This window comes from Stomoxys calcitrans, chromosome 2, assembly GCF_963082655.1.
Source record: "Stomoxys calcitrans chromosome 2, idStoCalc2.1, whole genome shotgun sequence".
NCBI classification, from domain to species: domain Eukaryota; kingdom Metazoa; phylum Arthropoda; class Insecta; order Diptera; family Muscidae; genus Stomoxys; species Stomoxys calcitrans.
Genome location: NC_081553.1, coordinates 129325443 through 129349072, shown reverse-complemented (window position 1 = coordinate 129349072; position 23630 = coordinate 129325443). Strand labels below are relative to the sequence as shown.

At 40.3% G+C, this 23630-nt stretch overlaps 1 protein-coding gene across 2 annotated transcripts in view; it reads right to left on the bottom strand.

The window, feature by feature from the left end:
* Window positions 1-23630, bottom strand: part of LOC106087194 (uncharacterized) — a 54339-nt gene that overhangs the window by 6548 nt on the left and 24161 nt on the right. For both annotated transcript variants that reach the window (XM_013252156.2, XM_013252158.2), the window contains exons 2-5: window positions 11466-11656; window positions 7066-7277; window positions 6854-6981; window positions 1962-2478 (exon numbers count right to left, since the gene is read on the bottom strand). In XM_013252156.2, coding sequence (XP_013107610.1) covers window positions 1962-2478; window positions 6854-6981; window positions 7066-7277; window positions 11466-11656 — 1048 coding nt within the window. The remainder of the gene's footprint in view (window positions 1-1961; window positions 2479-6853; window positions 6982-7065; window positions 7278-11465; window positions 11657-23630) is intronic.

Below are 23630 nucleotides of genomic sequence, written 5' to 3'. Positions count from 1 at the left end.
AGCTTGTGACTCTGTAATTGCATTCTTTCTTCTGTCAGTTATCAGCTGTTACTTTTAGCTTGCTTTAGAAAAAAAGTTTAAAAAAGTATATTTGATTAAAGTTCATTCTAAGATTTATTAAAAATGCATTTACTTTCTTTTAAAAAATCCGCAATTACTTTTTGGGCAACCCAATAAATTTGCTGGGTAGAACAGTCGTCTCAGTCATTATGTCCTTCGTATTAAGTCACTGTCTGATCGTAAAACATTCTGACAGGCAAGGTAGCAAGTAACGACTTCTTCAGAAGCTGTGAGGAAGTCGGGGAAAGGGACGCTATAGAACATCTCATGTGCAGTGTTGTCACTCAAGAAAATTACTTCCTGTCAAAATTTGAGAAAAATCCAACCAAATCCGATAAAAACCTACCAAATGTTCTACAAGCCAAGAACGCGGTATATGTTTTCATACCCACCACCGAAGAGTTTGCCATTTTGCGATTCCATTTGCAATACATCAAATTATACATTTGCAACCAAAGAAACTATATATGTATGGAAACCCATATCCCGATAGGAAAACTTGAGTTTATAAACGTCGTATTTTTCACGATTTCAATAAACAGCACTGCCGAGTTTGGATGAAGCGATCTCCAGTTTTAGGGGTTTGAGACCAGAAAGTGCTCCTGCTACCAATTTTCGCCGTTACAGGGAGATGCATGGACTCCAGAACAACTGAGTATAGACCAGATCTGACCATATTTGTATGCAGCTGCCATATAGCCCTGTTTCTCTATTGACCGCACAAAAGCCGCATTTCTTACCCAGAATTTATGAAATTTGGAAGAGATCCCTTGACACTCGTAACAGTCATAGTCAATATCAGAACTTTCGCCCTTTTGATGCAATGACACTCCTTATAACAGTATTTGGCTCTTCGACCATCACGGTTTTATTCTCCACTCTTAACGAATACACAAAAACGACAAGAAGTTAAATAATTTTAGGTTATCCCCGGCTATTTTTTCAGTGATTAACTTTGTATTTATATGTTGGAAAAACCTACCAAAAATTGAGGTCAGCCTACCAACCAAACCTACCAATTTTGGTAGGAATCTACCAAAAACGGCAACACTTCTCATGTATGTTTCCCGCAGCAGATGTGAACATTCGGGAGTTATTGGACTTTAAAGCGGTCCAGATGGTTCAACTGTGGGAACTAGAAGGTATCTTCCTTCTCCTGTTCTTGTGATATTACAATGTACGCAAACGTCCAAATGAGTGTGACGACTGCCATTCTAACCTGCCTCAACTATTTAGAGCTTAGTTTTTAAACTTTTCTTAAATGAAAGCTTGGCAGTTTTTCTGAAATTTTTCGGCTTTGTTGCCCTGAGGCAAACAAACTTCCTTTCCCAAGTCCCAAGTCCTTTAGCATAAGTTATTGCTATATAAGAGTCCTTTCCAACACGCCTATAATTTTGAGTTGCGACATTAAATATAAATATATTGGTTTATTAGGTGAATTTTGGTCGCACGATGGCAACCGTATGCCGTATTCGGCATAACTCATGTGTGAATGAGTGTCTGTCTGCCTGTCTGCCTGTCTGTCTGTCTATCCTTTGTTCACATACAAAAGTAATAAAATAAAAGTCCGTAAAAGCATAGATAGAAAAAAAATCATGTGAGAGTTTTATATATTTATGATGAAAAATAATAAAAACAATAAAATTAAATTTATTATTTGTTATGGTTATGTTTATGTTTCTAAATGTCCCATTCATATATGTAAATTAAGTGCTCATTATTCAGATGCACTCTTGTATGACGAAAGGTAGAGAGTGTATAGTGTGTGTATAGAAAATAGATTTCCGGCAGTCGCTGGGGCCAAGTACCTCCCCCAGAGCTAAGAACATTTGATTTGCATGTAACCAAGTGATATGCCTTTCATCAACCAGTCCAAACAATCAAAAACTTCTTTGACTTACGTTTTATCACTGATGTCGCCATCATATATGCCAGACGTACCAAACGCGGCTCCGCCATCACCATCGGCATTGCTTCGTTCCACATCATCTTCAGTCAATTGCGTGATATTGTGAATGACAACACGCACCTGGTTGTCACGAATACTCAGTGGTGGCAACAATGAGGGAGGGCTTTGTGTTGGGTTGGGCTTTGATTGTGGCTGTAGTACACGCACCGTTGGCGGCTGTACCAACGATTCCATCATTTGCTTTTCCGACTTTGGAGCGTTCTCTTGTATCAATTCCCACGAAGCTTGAGTGGTGGCATGTGCTGTTACATCTGGAGATTCTGCTTGCATATCTGCCTCGGTATATTGATAGCCAGGTGTCGTGGTCTCAGTGATATTCTCTTCCGAGGATGTTATTAACTCAGATTTCGTATTAATCGGGTATGTGGATGAGGAAGTTAAATGATGTTTATTCCTCGGAGTATTGTTGGTGGCCATATCCAATAGCTCGACATCGTAGTCTGATGGATCTGTAATTAAGTTTTAAACGAAAGTGTTCAAATTAAATTAGTAAAGCAAACAAATTGTGTGATCCTCCATTATATAAACAACATCGCGAAATTTTTATACCCTACAGGGTATTATAACTTAGTGCATTTGGTTGTAACACCTAGAAGGAGGAGAGCAAAACCATTTATAAGTATAAATAAGTAAATCGACTAAGAGTCACTTTCAGATTTGATTTAGCTATGTCCGTTTCTTGCACTGACAAATTTTTGTCCTTCCTTTAAAAACTCTAGAATGCCGAACTTTACTTAATGATGCCCAAGTTTACAATTGTTATACCCTCCACCATAGGATGGGGGTATACTAATTTCGTCATTCTGTTTGTAACACCTCGAAATATGCGTCTGAAACCCCATAAAGTATATATATTCTTGATCGTCATGTCATTTTAAGTCGATATAGCCATGTCCGGCCGTCCGCTCGTCTGTCTGTCGAAAGCACGCTAACTTTCGAAGGAGTAAGGCTAGCCGCTTGAAATTTTGCACAAATACTTTTTATTAGTGTAGGTCGGTTGGGATTGTAAATGGGCCAAACCGGTCCATGTTTTGATATAGCTGCCATATAAACCGATCTTGGGTCTTGACTTCTTGAGCCTCTAGAGGGCACAATTTTTAACCAATTTGACTGAAATTTTGCACGTGTTGTTTTGGTATCACTTTAATATCTGCGCCAAGAATGGTTCAAATCAGTTCATGTTTTGATATAGATGCCATATAACCGATCTTGCACATGGTGTTTTGGTATTCATTCCATCAACTGTGTTAAGTATGATTCAAATCAGTTCATAATCTGGCATAGCTGTCATATAAACCGATCTGAGATCTTGATTTCTTGAGCCAATAGAGCTCGCAATTCTCATCCGATTTGGCTGAAATTTTGCATGAGGTGTTTTGTTATGTCTTCCAATAATCGTGCTAAGTATGGCTCAAATCGGAACATAACCTGATATAGCTGCCATATAAACCGATCTGAGGTTTTGTCTTCTTGAGCCTTTAGAGGGCGCAATTCTCATCCGAATGAAATGAAATATTACACAATTACTTTTACAATGTTCAGCATTCATTTATCGTTCGAATCGGACTATAACTTGATAAAGCTTCAATAGCATAACAGTTCTTATTCAATATTCTTTGTTTGCCTAAAAAGAGATACCGCGCATAGATCTCCACAAATGGTGGAGGGTATATAAGTTTCGGCCCGGCCGAACTTAGCACGCTCTTACTTGTTTAAGATAACAATTCCTTTGGTGAGATTGTTTCTCTTGATCTACAAGAATTTGTATCTTAAATAGTAACTTAATAAAAAATGTATAATGAAGGTCTAAATCTCATTGAATGCAACAAAATTAACTTCGAGACAAGGGCAAGCATGAACGCTGGATAAAGACACAGAAATGCCCTGCAAAAAGGAGCGTATAAATATGTTAAAAATTTAAAAGTAAAGATGCTAAGATGCGTTTTGCCTTTTTTCGGATTTTTCAAAAAATAATAAATTGAAAGTCATCTGTAAGGTAAAAACGTCCCTTATAAGCGCTAGTATGTGTGGCAGCTTTTATTTTTCTTTTAATGAAATTATTAGATAACGAAATTTATTTATTAATAAATATCAGAGTAATATATAGGAAAGCATCTAAAAAAAATCAAAGAAAGAAATTCGAATAAAAGCCTTTAAAAGGGAACTACTATTTCTTAACACTCGTACCAGTTACAGTCAATATCAGAACTTACGACCTTTTTACCGAAATTCAACACAGTGAGACCCCTTGTAAAAGTACTTGGTCTCTCGACATCCATGGTTTTGCTCTGCACTCTATTCGTTAAGAGTGCAGAGCAAAACCACAACGCCACAGGGGGGCATTTTATCGCCACTCCTATGGGTGACCACCATGAATGACCTATTACGGATGCTGACTGAGGAGGGATTTGAACCCGATGTTATAATACTTCTAAGGGGTAAGGATTCGAACGAGCTATGCAGAAGGGACGAAAGGGTCTTGCATATGGCATATGACGGGGCTAGACCCAGAGGTCTTAGTGTTAACCCAGAGAAAACTGAAATATGCCTGTTCACGAGGAAGACGAAGATGGGAGAATTTAACGTACTACGTTTCCTCAATCAGACGATTTCGATATGTGACAAGGTCAAATACTTAGGTGTGAACTTGGACAGGAAACTGAATTGGAAGTGTCACATTCAGGAGCGTACTGAGAAGGCTCACAGATGTTAGGCTCTATGTAGACCGGCCGTTGGCTCGAAATGGGGCCTGAATCCAAGGATAGTCCACTGGCTCTACAGGAGCGTGGTAAGACCAATACTTACTTACGCCTTAGTAGTTTGGTGGACTACTATGGAGGAAAAGTGCAACATAAGGACCATACAATAGGTTCTGAGAACATGTTGTCTTGGCATAGGCGGAGCGATGAGGACCACGCCCACTAGGGCACTAGAGACTATTCCAGTTATTGACATACAGATTAAGTGTGAGGCTGCCACTGCGGCTATGAGACTTAAGGCGATGAGAGAGTGGATTGAGGATGGGAGCAGCTCATACCATCGCGGTATAATCAAGGCGACGAAAGGAAACCTGGAAAGATGAGGAGAGGTTTCCGATCGGATACCTGAGATGAACCTTGAAGTTGAGTGCGACGCACTGCTGCCATCGGCACAGTCTTGGATTGACGGAACCCTAGAATTGCCATCTGGAAGATCATGTTACACGGATGGATCAAAGCTAGAGGACAGTGTGGATCTGGGGTTTACATTAAAAACCCAGGGACTGAGATCTGTTTTAGACTGTCTGACCATAATACGGTCCTGCAGGCGGAGATCCGGGCGATCACGGAATGCGTGAAGTGGTATGGTGCTAACGCGAGGACGTCGAGTGTGAACCTCTTTACCGACAGTAAAATTGCCATAAGGCCAATAACAACCTGGACGGTAAGGCCATGAACAGTCTTGCAGTGTAAGGAGGAGATTAACGCTTTCTCTGAGAATGGAAAAATCCGCATGGTTTGGGTGCCGGACCATAAGGGAGTAAGGGGAAATGAAAAGGCAGACGATTTGGCGGTGAAGGCTAGAGGACTGCCGTCAATAAACTTGGATAACCTGAAGCCTTTCGGCTCGACGCAGTCCGAGTTAATGACGTGGGCGACGAATGCGCATGCAACATTGTGGAACAACGAAACGGTCGGTAGGACCGCGAAAATCCTATAGGGGGATCCAGATCGTGAGAAGACGATGATATTACTGAAAGGAAGCAAGAAGGAGGTCAGTATAGCTATTGGTATCATAACGGGACATATAAGACTACGAGCTCACTTATGTAAACTCGGTGCGGCAAGTGATAGCATGTGTAGGGCATGCGAGGAAGATGATGAGACGTTAAAGCATTTCCTTTGTCATTGCCCGGCTTTCGCGTCCAACAGATACCGGTACTAAGGTGGAGACACAATATCAGACATGAACCAACTTAGGGGAGTGGCATAGAAAACAATTGAGGATTTTGTAAGTAGCAAGGAATTCCTAACATTTTTTTTTTTATTTTTTTTTTAGAGGTTGCTCTCTCTCTCTCTTTATAGTTTTTAGAGCGCACAACAAGCCGTTTACTGGCTTAGGTGTATGTCCATAGTCGCATGGGGCGGTTTAATATCTGCACCCTATTTTTAACCTAACCTATGTCACAAAGATGTCATCCCTGTCTGGCTATCTGGGAAGATATTTATGTCAGTCGTCGTTATGACACTATATCTTAGCCATTCCACCAAGTCTTTAATTGCAAGGATTCCCGCTTGATACACACTACAGTGGTCTGGTAACCTTTTCGATATGACCAGATTTAGTTCTTCAGAGTCATCCCAAAGCCCACATGGTCTTCAAATCCTGTATCGTGATTTAAATTAATTTATTTTACAATTTTGCGAGGAGTGTATCCATATATAACTTATAGGGACGCAGATAAACATTTAGATATGTTGCTAACGGAATGACAGAAATTTTATATATATCCCCTATCTCAGTACAGAAAAATAATATACACTCTAAACATTTCACAGTAAAAGAAACTGTTAACCATTGAGCTCTATAGTCGATCAGTTTCTTAGTCCATTTCCCAAGTTTTTAACTGGAGCCTTCATTCTAAAAGCTTACCTGATAGTTATTGATTAATAAGCCAAATTGATTAGATAAAAATTTTGTTTTATCCACTTAGGACAATTTCGTCGGGTATATATAAACAAACCAATGCCAAATTTTTTTATTGATAATAACAAATCCGTTCGTAGCATATATTTTAAGCCCTTGTCTCATCTTACGGCCTTGATGTAATGGCGTTAAATTTACCTTTGGTTGTTGTTAAGACATTGTCTGCATCATCCAGTTCTTTGTTATGTCGTCGGTCACGTCCAGCCGTCAAAGATATCCCCGATATTTGCTGTGCTCCATTAATGCCCAAATGTTTAGTTTGTTGCCTATGAAAATAAGGATTGACCCATTTCAGAACATTACTTACAGCCAATCATAGTATATTTTTTAATTCTAAATGCAACTATTACCTTGTGAAGGCTAAACGGTATAACCTGGCCAATTTCTCCTCAAGCATAGGATTGTCTTTTTGCGTATAGAATCCTGACATTACTGTCAGCAGCCAATAGCGTCTATCAGTGGCAGAAAAATTTAAAGGAGGCATACCAGCTGCTGTCCATGTCCCATCGATGCCCACTGTTCCTTCGCCGTAACAATCCAGGCAAATGGGAATATCAACTTCCTGCAACACATAAGTAAATTTGTAAATTAATTTAAATATTATATACTAGTATTATAGTACTGATGATGATATTTTTTGGAAGAAAAGCCTAATTTTGTTTGCCTTTTTTGGGCAAGCGACGAGCAGCTTCGACAATAGTGAAAAAGTGAGGCATTCTTTAGCGCTTTTTTCATTACTAAATAACAAACGTTTCGATCAATAAGATCAACTGAACGAAAGTAAAAATGCTCAAACAAAACCCTAGTCTACACTCCAATCTTCATTGAAGATACCCAATTTCAAATACGAACTGTCTATATATAGCGACCCCTATTACTACGCTTAATAGAAATTTTGTCAAACGCAATTGGCGGGAAGGAAAAAAAGATGGATAGTTTTTAAGTTTCTGCTTATAAATAAAGGGGTTTCCAATAGGAACTTGACCACTTCGAATTCAATTTGTGAGAGCCTTCACAAATTGAATTCGAAGTTGTCAAGTTCATCATAAGTAAGTATCACTTATCATCCAACTGCCACTGTCAATTTATTTAGTAAACTTAACATTGTTATTGCGGCAAAGAACATGAACGAACGAAGTCTGCAAATCATAAAAATTTACTACTGGAATTTTGAGTCTGTGACCACTACTTTAAGAGCAAAACCATCTTCAATGGCTAAGATAATTTTCGGCTTAATGGGTTCGTCAATAATCAAAATATGCGTTATCAGGTCAGGTGCACATGTGCTTCACGATAATGTGGATAAACCACAATAAACATTAACATAAAACATAACTGTTTGGTGCGGTTTGCATGCCGGCGGCGTCATTGGATCATACTACTCCTCCGACGATGCCAATTGTCACATTACCGTGAATGGACAACGGTACCACACCATGCTCAATGGTTTCTTTTTTTTTTTGCCTGAATTGATAAATGGACCTGGATGACATGTGGTTTCAACAGGAGAGTGCCACAGGCCACACAACACAAGTTACAATCGGCTTATTGAAAAGTGCGTTTGATGAGCGTGTTATCTGAAGAAATGGCCCAGTCGAAAGAATGAAAGAAATGAATTGTTATGCTATTGGAGCTATATCAAGTTATGGTCTGATTCGGACCATTATTGAATTGAAAGTTAGAGACCATAGTAGAAGTCATTGTGTAAAATTTCAGCCAATTCGAATAAGAATTGCGCCCTTTAGGGGCTCAAGAAGTAAAATAGGGAGATCGGTTCGTATGGGAGCTGTATCAGGGTATAGACCGACTCAGACCATATTTGACACGTATATTGAAGGTCATGGGAGAAGCCGTTGTACAAAATTGCAGTCTTTTACTTTACTTTAATAGACTATGACCGAATATTTCTTCCACTAGCCGAACGTAGAATAGCGTTCCAAGTACCTCGATCTTCTGCGCTCATTCTAAAATCTCTGACACCAAGTTTCGAGGTGTCTCCCATATAACAGCACGGGTAGTATCAATGTCTTGTAAAGTGTAGTCTTCGTCTGTCGAGAGGTGGCCTTGTTGCTAAACTGCTTACTTAATCCAAAGTAGTAGTAGTTATCTCAAAACTGGTGTCATTCGTTTCGGTTACGGCGGTGCCGAGGTAGATAAAGTTACTGACTATCTCAAAGTTGTGGTTCCCAACTTTCTCCATGTTCTTTATCTGCTCGGTTGTACAAGGCTTTTTGGGAGTGGAAACCATCCATTTCGTCTTATCTCTATTTACTGCCAGACCCATTTCCACTGTCTCTCTTTCGATTCTTTCAAAGGCTGCAGTTATTACTTCCGGTGACCGACCTATGATATCGATATCGTCGCCGTAGGTGATTAGTATGCCATATCTTCTCCAGCAGGATATTAAAGAGATCACACGAGAGGCTGTCTCCTTGTCTGAAACCTTGTTTGGTATTAAATGGTTCGAAGAGATTCTTTCCTATTCTTACTGAGGAACGCGTATCAGCAAGTGTCATCCTGCAGAGTCTTATTAATTTTACAGGGATACCAAACTCAGACATGGCTTGAAATACCCTCGAAAGTAAAAGAGTATCGAAGGCGGCTTTGTAGTCAACAAAGAGGTGGTAGGTGTTGATTTGTCCTTCTCGGGTCTTTTTCAGGATTTGGAAAAGACCCAATTATCTCATTGACTTTAGGTTTTAATCTTTCACACAGTACGCTCGAGAGTATCTTGTATGCGATGGGGAGGAGACTTATTCCTCTGTAGTTGGCACAATCCGTCTTGTCTCCTTTCTTATGTACGGGACATAGTATGCTGAGGTTCCAATCATCGGGTATGCGTTCTTCTAGCCAGATTGCGCAGATAAGCTGATGCATACGCCTTATCAGCGTGTCGCCTCCGGTCTTAAATAGTTCAGCGGGTAACCCGTCGGCTCCTGCTGCCTTGTTGTTCTTTAGTCGGGTTACTGCTACTTGGACCTCATTCTGACTAGGAGGTAACCATTCTATACCATCATCAGGGATTGGTTCTGCGGTATCCTCTTAGCCGCCAATATCGGACACTAGCAGTTGGGTAAAATGTTCTTTTCATATCCTCAGCATGTTGTCTGTGTCAGTTACCAGATTTCCTTCTTTGTCTCCGCAGGAGGATTACCTGCTTAAAAGCCATCGGTTTGGTGTTTAATTCTTTGGTAGAATTTCCGGACTTCATTCTGACTCCTGTACATCTCAATTCGCTCGCACTCACGTCTTTCCATTTCCTTTTTCTTTCTGCGGAATAGACGTTTCTCCTCTCTCCTTCAAATGGCGCGTTGCTACTGATTGCAGGGTTGCTCTATATGCCGAATTCTTGGCTTCAGTAGCATCTCGACACTCTTGGTCGTACCATGGGTTTTTTTGGGGGGGCTTTCGGTACCCAAGTACGGAGTTCGCGGCATTTTCCATGGAGTGGACAATAGTTTGCCACTGCGCCATTATATCATCGGAACAAGGAGTGCTTTCATCAAGCTGTTGGGTCAGTCAAATCGGATAATAATTACGCCCTATAGAGGCTGAAGAAATTAAGATCCAAGATCGGTTTATATGGCAGCTATATCAGGTTATGAACCGATTTAAACCATATTTAACACATTTGTTGGAAGTCATAACACAACACATCATGCCGAATTTCAGCCAAATTGGATAAGAATTGCGCCCTCTAGTGGCTCAAGAAGCCAAGATTCAAGATCGGCTTATATGACAGCTATATTAGGTTATAGACCGATGTAAACCATACTTACCCCAGTTATTGGAAGTCATAACGAAATACATCAAGCAGAATTTCAGCCAAATCGGATAGGAATTGCGCCCTCTAGAGGCTCGAGATGTTAAGACCCCAGGCCGGTATATATGACAGCTTTATCAGGTTAGAGACCGTTTTCAACCATACTCAGCACAGTTGTTGGAAATTATAACAAAACACCTCATGCAAAATCTCAGCCAAACCGGATGAGAATTGCGCCCTCTAGTGGCTTAAGAAGTTAAGATCCAAGATCGGTTTATATGGCAGCTATATCAAAACAAGGACCGATATGGCCCATTTACAATCCTAACCGACCTACACTTATAATAAGTACAAATACAAATACAACAAATTTTGTCCATGAACATTCCACAAAGAAACAGGGGCAAACTTCTCACAAATCAATGAGTGCAGTCCGATTCAAGTTTAAGCTAAATGATAAGGGGCCTCCTTTTTATAGCCGAGTCCGAACGGCGTGCCGCAGTGCAACACCTCTTTGGAGAGAAGTTTTACATGGCACAGTACCTCACAAATGTTGCCAGCATTAGGAGGGGAAAACCACCGCTGAAAATTTTTTCTGATGGTCTCGCCAGGATTCCAACCCAGGCGTTCAGCGTCATAGACGGACCTTTGCGCTACGGTGGCCTCCAAACTAATAAGAAGTATTTGTGAAAAATTTGAAGCGCCTAGGTTTATTCCTTCGAAATTTAGCGTGCTTTCTACAGACAGACGGACATAGATCTACATAAAATGTCATGACGATCAAGAATACCTATACTTTATGGAGTCTTAGACGACTATTTCGAGGAGTTACAAACAGAATGACGGAATTAGTATTCCTCCATCCTAGGATGGAGGGTATAATTAAACTGTGTGAAATGACTTTCATAATTGCCTATGAACCTTCAAGCCAATTCACTAATAACTATCATTAAGCACAAACACATTCCCCGCTTCAAACATACTTACATTATTACCGTCCACATAAACGGTGGCTACAACCGTTTCGGTTTTAACCACAACATCTTTGCCCTTGCTTATGCCCGTATGGACCTGCTTCAGGTAATCAGGTGGCCCATCTCCGGAACCTGTCCAAAAGAAATCTTCCAAATGCACTTCTTCGCGTAGTTCCGGGTAATCGTCACCAAAGTCATCATCATCTGGAAATATAAGAAGAGGAAAACTCTATTTAAACATTTATTGGAGACATGAATAATGTCGTGTTTACATAATTGGTTAGTGTTACTATGGGAATGCAATAACTAAAGGTAGGGGCGTATTGAAGTACAGCAGTCATTCATAATATGAATGTTGGTACCAACAAACGTTTTTGTACAATTGGTAGATACTATGCCGGCATTTGTTTATTGACAACATGTTTACCTTTGTGTTGTTGCCAACGTTATGTAGAATTGTTTCTCCCCTTTCGATGGGGATTACCATTTGTTAAAGTTTTCTCCGCTGTCTTATCATTCGATTGCTCCAAAAAGTTTGTTTGATCAATGTATGAGGACTCCTTTTACTATTGAGGTCCCTTCATAAATACCTGCAATACATTGCAGTTATTGGTTGCCTAATTTGGTGTATGTTGCCGTAAAGAGAGTATACCCTCCACAAGACGATGGGCGATATTCTAACCTGGTCATTCAGGTTGTATCCCCCTAAATTATTGGTCTCAAACTCTGCAAAGAATACATATACTATATTTTTATACCCAGCACCGAAGGATGGGGTATATTCATTTTGTCATTCCGTTTGCAACATATCGAAATATCCATTTCCGACCCTTTAAAGTATATATATTCTTGATCAGCGTAAAAATATAAGACGATCTAGACATGTCCGTCCGTCTGCCCGTCTGTCTTTTGAAATCACGCTAGTCTTTAAAAATAGAGATATTGAGCTGAAATTTTGCACAAGTTCTTTTTTTGTCTATAAGCAGGTTAAGTTCGAAGATGGGCTATATCGGACTATATCTTGATATAGTGAGTGAGTTGTGTTAGGCCCTTCGATATCCTTCGTCAATTTGGCTCAGATCGGTCCAGATTTGAATATAGCTGCCATATAGACCGATCCTCCGATTTAGAGTCTTAGGCCCATAAAAGCCACATTTATTATCCGATTTTGCTGAAATTTGGTAAAGTGAGTTGTGTTAAGCCCTTCGACATCCTTTGTCAATTTGGCCCAGATCAGTCGAGATTTGGATATAGCTGCCATATAGACCGATCCTCCGATTTAGGGTCTTAGGCCCATAAAAGCCACATTTATTATCCGATTTTGCTGAAATTTTGGACAGTGAGTTGTGTTAGGCCCTTCGACATCCTTCGTCAATTTGGCACAGATCGTTCCACATTTGGATATAGCTGCCATATAGACCGATCCTCCGATTTAGGGTCTTAGGCCCATAAAAGCCACATTTGTTATTCGATTTTGCTGAAATTTGGGATAGTGAGTTGTCTTAGGCCCTTCGAAATTTTTCTTCAATTTGACACTGATCGGTTCAGATTTGGATATAGCTGCCATATAGACCGAACTCTCGATTTTAGGTTTTGGGCCCATGAAAGGCGCATTTATTGCCCGATGTCGCCGAAATTTGGGACAGTGAGTTAAGTTATACCCCTTGACATACTTCTGCAATATGGTACAGATCGGTCCAGATTTGGATATAGCTGCAATCTCTTTTTTAGATTTTGGGGCCATAAAAGGCGCATTTATTGTCTGATTTTGCTGATATTTGGGACAGTGCGTTGTGTTACATTTTTCTGCAACTTAATTCAAATCGGTGCAGATCTGGATATAGCTGCCATGTAGACCGATATCTCGATTTAAAGTCTTGGCCCCATAAAAGGCGCATTTATAATCCGATTGCACTGAAATTTGACACAATGGCTTATGTTAGGCTTTTCGACATCCGTACCGTATATGGTTCGGATCGGTTTATTTTTAGATATAGCTACTAAAAGACCAATATTTTGTTATACTCAATTGAACAATGACTTGTACCTATTAGTATTTGGTCCAAATCGGAACATATTTCGATATAACTGCTATGGGTCATAAGGTATGTAATTTTCACCGGATTTTGATGGAAGGTGGTTAACATATATACCCGAGGTGGTGGATATCGAAAGTTCGGCCCGGCCGAACTTAACGCCTTTTTATTTGTTAGTTGTCAAAACATTTAAGTCGATATTACAATGTACACCCAAAATTTTGCGCAAATTCCATTTATTGATTTAGGTCAGTTGGAATTGTAAATGGGCCAAATACTCAATATTTAGATATAGCTGTCATATAAATCGATTCATACATTTCACTATGGTAAGCTGGATTAGTCTTTGCACAAGGTGTTGTCGTTACCTAATGTGACTTTTAAGGGCACTGCTGGCGGAAAATATTTATTTAACTGATTTTCCCATAAATCGTGATATGCTCGTGCGTCGTGAATTTCCGGTGAGTCGTGATTTTTCTCGTGAATCGTGATGGCAGAGCATATGAGCATGCCTCCAATATCTTATCACGCACCCCCTCAATGAGCTTCCACCAGCAGTCGTCCATTACTTCACTTCAGATTGATTTAGGCAACTTCGGAAAAATTCTCGACTATTAGGGCGAGACAGCAGCCATCATAGTGGACGTTGTGGTTTTCAAAACGGTATTTCGACTTAATAATTGAGGCTAATGTTGACTTATAGCCACCATGTTAACCAACCATCCAACCCAAAGTGTATTACATTGTATCTTCATGTCGATAACGTCAAGAGCTCTTGATGGTGCCATACTTAAACTGTCGATAATTATTGACGATTATAATAAGTCTGCGAATCGTTGATAAGACAACAGTTGGACCTGGTAAAATGTCATATCATATCCATTCGTACACCGGTTGTGATTTTTTTTTACTTCTTCCGAATCAGCTATGCCGAAAGAACGAATGGGTCTTGCAAATGGCATACGACTGGGCCAGAAATAGAGGTCTCAATGTTAACCCAGAAAAGACTGAAATATGCTTGTTCACGAGGAAGACGAAGGTGAGGCAATTTCCCACACAATGCTTCCTCAACAGAACGATTTCGATGTCTAGCAAGGTCGAATACTTAAGAATGATCTTGGACAGGAAACTTAATTGAAAGTCTCATATTCGGGAGCGTACCGAGAAGGGTCTCAGATTTTGGGCACTATGTAGACGGACTGAAAACAGCCCACTGGCTCTACCGGAGCGTGAATAGACCAATACTTGCTTATACCTGAGTAATTTGGTGGACTGCGATGGAGAATGTAAGAGAACATGTTGTCTTGGCATAGGTGGAGCGGTGAGGATCGCGCCCACCAGGGCACTGGAGACTATTCTGGATATCTGACCCATATACATACAGATGTAGTGTGAAGCACCAAATGCGGCCAAGAGGCTTGAGGCGTTGGGAGGATGGGTAGAGGGTAGAAGCAGGTCACACCATTGCGATATAACATAAGCGACGATAGGAAGGAATACAAGAGGTTTCCGATCCAATGGCTTAGACGACACTTGAGGCCGAGTGCGAGGCACTGCTGCCAGCCGCACAATCTTGGATTGACGAAATTCTGGTATTGTCATCTGGAAGATCAAGCTGCAATGATGGATAAAATCTAGACGGCAGAGTGAGCCTGAGGGTCTACATTGAGAACCCAGGGACTGAGATCTGTTTTCGACTGCCTGACCATAATGCGATCTTGCAGCGGAGATCCGGGAGACCTCTTTACGGACAGTAAACTGGCCTTCCGGGCAGTAACAACCAGGACGGTAAGGTCGCGAACAGTTTTGGAGTGTAACAAGGAGATAAATGCCTTCTCTGAGGATGGAACGATCCGCATCGTTTGGATGCCGGACCATAGAGGAGTAAGGAGGAACGAAACAGCAGACGATTTGGCAGTGAAAGCCAGAGGACAGCCATTAATAAAATTGATTAACCTGAAGCTTTTCGGGTCGATGCAGTCCGAGTTAAGTCCGCGTCGACGAACGCGAAACGAGGCGAAAATCCTATGGGAGATTTGGAGGGTGAAAAGACGACACTTTTACTGAAAGGAAGTACGAGGGAGATCAGTATAACTTTCGTGATCACAAGGGGACACATAGATCTACGAGCTCACTTATGCAGAATAGGTGCGGAAAGTGATAGCATGTGTAGGACATATGGGGAAGATGATGAGACGTTGGAGCATTTCCTACGTTATTACCCTGCTTTTTGTAGCAGAGTCCATGGTGGTGGGCCGAATCTTCAATAGACATGAGTTAATTCATTCATGCAACAGTAAATAATTTTTGGGGAAAAAAATAAAAAGTCATCACCCTAATAAACAAGGTCCAACAATTACTTGCTTGGAAAAGAATCCTTGTTGAGTACTCATAACGGTCTTTTTTACAGCTTAGTTTTCCTGTATAATATTTTAATGAGTTTCTTCTTACGATTAGAAACGATAAAAAATACCTCACATACAAAACGATTTAAAAAATTTTATTTCGAAGCGGTTTATGCGCGACGTTTTAAATATTTAAATGGAAGAAATTGAATTTTAGTCATTAACAAACAGGCAAACGTTCATTCGTTCGTGCAAGCGAAAATAATTTTTGAGAAAAAAAAACTCAAAAAGATATCACCCTAATATCTATACCTTGTACACCATTTTGCAAAATTTTCCAAAAATCGAAGTTGTTGCTGTTTTTCCCATTTTTATACTACCCTGCACGAGGTTGTGCATAAAATAGAAGAATCCTTCGATGCCAAAATGTACACACCGGGGGTATGCTTTGACAACGAAGGGCCTTTTATCAATGTGCAGACCGACACACTGATCCAATCCAACCCGGGTGGACCCGGTCTCTAGAGACTGATCCAATCCCTAGACCCGGGTGGACCCGGTCCTTAGAGACTGGATAAACCATATGCTAAGAAACAGGTGAATAAATTGTGTGTCCCATGGCATATATATAAGGGAGAAAGTGGCATAAGGCACGCCACAGGGGCTTTTTCGCCACCCCTATAGGTGACCACCATGGAGGCCACCGTAGCGCAGAGATAAGCATGTCCGCCTATGACGATGAATCCCTGGGTTCGAATCCTCGCCAGGAAAAAAAATCAATCAGAAAAAAAATTTGCAGAGGCAACATTTGCGAGATACTATGGCATGTAAAACTGCGGCACGCCGATCGGTCTAGGCTATAAAAAGGAGGCCCCTTATCATTGAGCTTATATTTGAATCGGACTGCATTTATTGATATGTGAGAAGTTTGCCCCTGTTCCTTAGTGGAATGTTCATGGGCAAAATTTGCATTTGCATAGGTGACCACCATAAATGACCTATGATCCCACCCACCATAAATGACGGATGCTGACTGAGAAAGGATTTGAACCCGTCTGCTACACAGACGATGTTATGTTACTTCTAAGGGAAAACGATCCGAACGAGCTATGCAGAAGGTCCGAAATGGTCTGGCATATGGCATATGACTAGGCAAGTCCCAGAGGTCTCAATGTTAACCCAGAGAAGACTGAAATATGCCTGTTCACGAGGAAGACGAGGGGTGTGCCAATTTAACGCACCACGTTTCCTTACATAGTTCACTGCCTCTACAGGAGCGTGATTAGACCAATACTTACTTACACATCAGTAGTTTGGTGGACTGCTAGGGAGAAAAATGCAACATAAGGACCATACAACAGCTTCAGAGAACATGTTGTCTTAGCATAGGCGCAGCGATGAGGACCACGCCCACTAGGGCTCTGAAGACAGTTTAGGATTGACGGAACCCTAGTATTGCCATCTGCAAGATCATGTTACACGGTTGGATCAAAGCTAGAGGACAGAGAGGGCCTAGGGTCTAAATAGAGAACCTATGGACTGAGATCTGTTTTAGACTGACTGACCATAATACGGTCCTGCACGGTTTGTGTGAGTTGGTGAAGTGATATCGCGAAAACGTCGAGGGTGAACATATTTACGAACAGTAAATATACCATAAGGGCAATAACAACCAGGACGGTAAGGTCACGAACAGTCTTGCAGTGTAAGATGGAGATTAACGCCTTCGCTGAGGATGGCAAAAATCGCATCGTTTGGGTGCAGGGCCATAACGGAGTAAGGGGAAATAAAAGGGCAGACTATTTGGCGACAACTAAGGATTTTGTAAGTACCACAGAATTCCCAATTTAGATTTTCTTTTCAAAGGTTACTTTTTATACCCACCACCGAAGGATGGGGGTATATTCATTTTGTTATTCCGTTTGCAACACATCGAAATATCCATTTCCGACCCTATAAAGTATATATATTCTTGATCAGCGTAAAAATCTAAGACGATCTAGACATGTCCGTCCGTCTGTCTGTTGAAATCACGCTACAGTCTTCAAAAATGGAGATATTGAGCTGAAACTTTATACAGATTCTTTTTTTATCCATAAGCAGATTAAGTTCGAAGATGGGCTATATCGGACTTTATCTTGATATAGCCCCCATATAGACCGACCCTCCGATTTAGGCTTTATTTAGCCACATTTATTATCCGATTTTGCTGAAATTCGGGACGGAAAGTTGTGTTAGGCCCTTCGACATCCTTCATCCTTCAGATCGGTCCAGATTTGGATATAGCTTCCATATAGACCGATCCTCCGATTTATGGTCTTAGGCCCATAAAAGGAGCATTTATTGTCCGATGTCGCCGAAATTTTGGGACAGTGAGTTAACTTAAACCCCTTGACATTCTTCTGCATTATGGCCCAAATCAGTCCAAATTTGGATATAGCTGCCATGTAGACCGATATCTCGATTTAAAATCTTGGCCCCAAAGCGCACAACAAGCCAAGCGGATTATCATTCGCACCCTCTTTTCAACCTAAGCTAACCCTAACCTATACAAAATTTTTTTGTAATTTTTTTTCCGTCATCTGCAAATGTGTAGATTGTATTCAAAGTCTGGCTCAAGTAGAACGTTAATGGAAATGATAAATGAGGAAGGAGAAAGGACAAAGTTTACGGCGGTGTATCCTATATTTCCCTGACAATGTTAATAAATGAGCCGCTATTTAATAGAAAGTATTTTACTATTTAACAGAAGGTGCTATACCACCACAGCCACTTATACAGACATTTGAAAGAGTACTTTTTTAGCTATTAACTTTTTGGCAACACTGGTTTAAACAGCTCACGCACGTTTCGTGTTTTGTTTCATTGTCAAACATCCTCAATTTGGTCTACAATTTAACCATGAATCGTCTTACAAACGAAGAACGCTTGCAAATTATTGAATTTTATTATCAAAATGCGTGCTCTGTTAAGAAAATTCATCGCGCTTGCTCATTGTTGGCTTGACACGTGGTTTCAACAAGACGGTGCTACATGCCACACAAAACGGTAACAATGGGCTTATTGAGAGGAGGAACATTTTATTTCACGATCGGGACCGGTCAATTGATCGCCTAGATCGTCCAATTAAACGTCTTAAGACTATTGTCTGTGAGGCTATGTATAAGCTCATGTCTGTACATAAGCTGGCCCGCTTCAATTGACCCATTGGAAGACAACATGGAAGCATTTATTTGTGAGATATCGGCCGAAATGTTGGAAGAGTATGCCGAAATTGGACTAAGCGGATGAACCATTTGAAGCGCAATCACGGTCAACATTTGCATGTATATGGATCGTACTATCGATTCAAATAAAGATTTCATGTATTTTCTGAATTTAATTTTTTTTTAACTTTTAGCTGTTAAAAAAGCACCCTTTACAATACTCGTATCCCATGTAATAGAAGGTACGCAGACTCCCATGCAATGGTTCCGTACTAAATGACCATGTTGGTAGACTCCAAAGAACGAGGATTGGGTGCCACCGTGGTGCAGAGGTTAGCATGTCCGCCTATAACGCCGAACGCCTGGGTCAAATTCCGGCTTAAACATCAGAAAAATTTTATGTTTTAACGACGCACTATGGCGCGGACAGAGAAAACAGAAGGAAACAATTTCAAAAAAGCTACTTATTTCGAAAACTAGATAAGGGATTGTCATTGATGAATATACTAAAAAAATTTAGAAATTTAAAAAAAAAGCAAATAAGAGCGTGCTAAGTTCGGTCGGGCCGAAAGCTCATGAGAGAAGCCGAAGGATTGGAGTATATTCATTTTGTCATTCCGTTTGCAACACATGGAAATATCCATTTCCGACCCTATAATGTATATATATTCTTGATCAGCGAAAAAACTAAAACGATCTAGCCATGTCCGTCCCCTTGTCCGTCCGTCTTTCCGCCTGTCTGTTGAAATCACGCTACAGTCTTTACATATAGAGATATTGAGCTGAAACTTTGCTCAGATTCTTTTTTGGTACATAAGCAGGATAAGTTCGAAGATGGGCTATATCGGACTATATCTTCATATAGCCCCCATATAGACCGTTCTCGATATAAGGATTAGGGCCCATAAAAGCCACATTTACTATCCGATTGTGCTGAAATTGGGTCAGTGAGTTGTGTTAGGTCCTTCGACATATATCTACAATTTGGCCCAAATCGGTCTAGATTTCGATATAGCTGCCATATAGACGAATCTCCCGATTCAAGATTTTGGGGCCATAAAAGGCGCATTTATTGTCCGATTTTGCAAAAATTTAGGACAGTAAGTTATGTTAGGCCCTTGGACACCCTTCTTCAGATCGGTCCAGATTTGGATACAGCTGCCATATAGACCGATATCTTGATTTAAGGTTTTGGGCCCATAAGAGGCGCTTTTTTTGTCCGATGTCGCCGAAATTTGGGACAGTGAGTTGTGTTAGGCCCTTCGACACCCTTCTTCAATTTGGCCCAGATCGGTTCAGATTTGGATATAGCTGCCATATTGACCGATCTCTCGATTTAAGGTTTTGGGCCCATAAAAGGCGCATTTATTGTCCGATGTCGCCGAAATTTGGGACAGTGAGTTGTGTTAGGCCCTTCGACATCATTCTTCAATTTGGCCCATATCGGTCCAGATTCGAATATAGGTGTCATGTAGACCGATCTCTCGATTTAAGGTTTTCGGCCCATAAAAGGCGCATTTATTGTCCGATGTCGCCGAAATTTGAGACAGTGAGTTAAGTTAAGCCCCTCGACATTTCTCTGCAATTTGGATCGATCAAGATTTGCATATAGCTGCCATAAAGACCGATCTCTCCATTTAAGGTTTTGGGCCCATAAAAAGCGCATTTATAATCCGATTTCACGGAAATTTGACACAGTGACTTATGTTAGGCTTCTCGACATCCGTGTCGTATATGGTTCAGATCGGTTTATTTTTAGATATAGCTAATAAAAAGACCAATATTTTGTTACACACAATTGAACAATGACTTGTATTTATAAGTATTTGGTCCAAATCGAAACATATTTCGACATAGCTGCTATGGGTCATAAGGTATGCATTTCTCAACGGCCTGTGGCGAAAGGTGTTTTACATATACATATATATCCGAGATGGTGGGTATCCAAAGTTCAGACCGGCCAAACTTAACGCCTTTTTACTTGTTTTGATTGTTTTTGATTTCTAGCCACCTAGTTTTATTTATTCTTGTACACTTTTGGTAACCAATCACAATTTTCCTCCAACCCACCTAGTTTGGCGATAACATTACGTGATGAAACCTCAGAGCAGCGGAAGCCAACACAACATTTGTTCTTAATGTTTTAATAAATATGTTATTATTTTCACCAATTCAACTGTTTGGTTGCTGTAATTACCGTAGTGCACATATTCGCTGCTAGGTGCCATTCATAGGAAATAAATAAGTCCACCAAGAGAGCTAAATTAAGTGTGCACATTAAACGGGCAAAAGAAAAACAGGGAACGAGCAAATAGTTATTTCGCACTGTCCACAAAACTTTACACATGATAGACTTTGTATTACAATTCCAGTCAGAACTAACCATCAACGTCATCATCAACAACATCATCGATGTCATAACAATATTTTAGTTGAATTCATGTCTAACAAAGAGATGGCCCATTCTAAAGGGGGCGCAAAACCAAATCGAGTTTGAGTTTTTCCAAGAATTAAGGAACAATGTCTATATTGTTTCGATCTACTCGTTGTGTTTGGTGTGACGATTGTTTGTACAGTCATGACATTGCCTGTAGCACACATTCTGATTGATCAATTACATAATTTAGATGTAAGTAAACAGTGCAAGTACTAAATGAACTTTTGGTTTCATTTGCGGCATAAATATTATCTTTAGAGATTTTATTTGTAACACATCGAAATATGCCTCTAAGACCCTGTCCGTCCGTCCGTCTGTGTGTCGAAAGCACGCTAACTTTTGAAGTAGTAAAGCTAGTCGCTTGAAGTTTTGCACAAATACTTCTTATTAGTGTAGGTCGGTTGGGATTGTAAATGGGCCAAATCGGTCCATGTTTTGATATAGCTGCCATATAAACCGATCTTGGGTCTTGACTTCTTGAGCCTCTAAAAGGTGGAATTTTCGCATGTAATGTTTTGGTTTCCCCATTAACAACTGTGGCAAGTATGGTTCAAATCGGTTCATAGCATGATATAGCTGCCATATGAACCGATCTTGGGTCTTGACTTCTTGAGCTTTTAGAAGGCGCAATTCTTATCTGATTTGGCTGTAGTTTTACAAGTGGTGTTTTGGTATCTTTTCCAACATTTGTACGAAGTATGGTTCAAATTGGTAAAGCTAGTCGCTTGAAGTTTTGCACAAATACTTCTTATTAGTGTAGGTCGGTTGGGATTGTAAATGGGCCAAATCGGTCCATGTTTTGATATAGCTGCCATATAAACCGATCTTGGGTCTTGACTTCTTGAGCCTCTAAAAGGTGCAAATCTCGTTCGATTTGACTAGAATTTTCGCATGTAATGTTTTAGTTTCCCCATTAACAACTGTGCCAAGTATGGTTCAAATCGGTTCACAGCACGATATAGTTGCCATATAAACCGATCTTGGGTCTTGACTTCTTGAGCTTTTAGAAGACGCAATTCTTATCTGATTTGTCTGTAATTTTGCACGTGGTGTTTTGGTATCTTTTCCAACATTTGTACGAAGTATGGTTCAAATTGGTCCATAACCTGGTATAGGTGTCATATAAACATTGGATCTTAATATATTAAGCCGCTAGAGGGCGCAATTCTCGTCCGATTTGGCAAAAATTTTGCATGAGGTGTTTTAATATGACTTCCAAAAACTGCGATAAGTATGGCGCAAATCGGTACATAACTTGATATAACTGTCGTATAAACTGGTCTAAGATCTTGATTTCTTGAGCCTCTAGAGAGCGCAATTATCATCCGATTAGGCACAAATTTTGTACTACGGCTTCTCCCATGGCTTTCAACATGCGTGTGATATATAGCTTGATACAGCTCCCATATAAACCGATCTCCCGATTTTGCTTCTTGAGCCCCGTATCGGACTATAACTTGATATCGCCCCTCCTCCTCTGTTCTTATTCATTATTCTTTGTTTGCCTAAAAAGAGATATTGCGCAAAGAACTCGAGAGATGCGAACCATGGTGGTGGGTATATAAGATTCGGCCCGGCCAAACTTAGCACGCTCTTGTTAAATTTAGGGTCTTTTCCTATGGTAGTTGGTATAAATATTATTCCTTAAATTTTGAGTTTAGTTTAGAAACAAAAAACAAGTAAAAAGGTGTTAAGTTCGGCCGGGCCGAACTTTGGATACCCACCACCGCGGTGAAAAATGTATACCTTATGCCCCATAACAGCTGCATTGAAATATGTTCCGATTTGGACGAAATACTAATAAGTACAAGTCATTGTTCAATTGTGTATAACAAAATATTGGTCTTTTTAGTAGCTATATCCAAAAATTAACCGATCTGAACCCTATACGACACGGATATCGAAATGCCTAACATAAGTCACTGTGTCATATTTAAGTGAAATCGAATAATAAATGTGCCTTTTAAGGGGCCAAGATTTTAAATTGAGATATCGGTCTATATGACAGCTATACCCAAATCTAGACCGATTTGGGCCAAATTGAAGAATGATGTCGAAGGGCCTAACACAACTTACTGTCCCAAATTTCGGGGACATTGGACAATAAATACGCCTTTTATGGGCCCAAAACCTTAAATCGAGAGATCGGTCTAT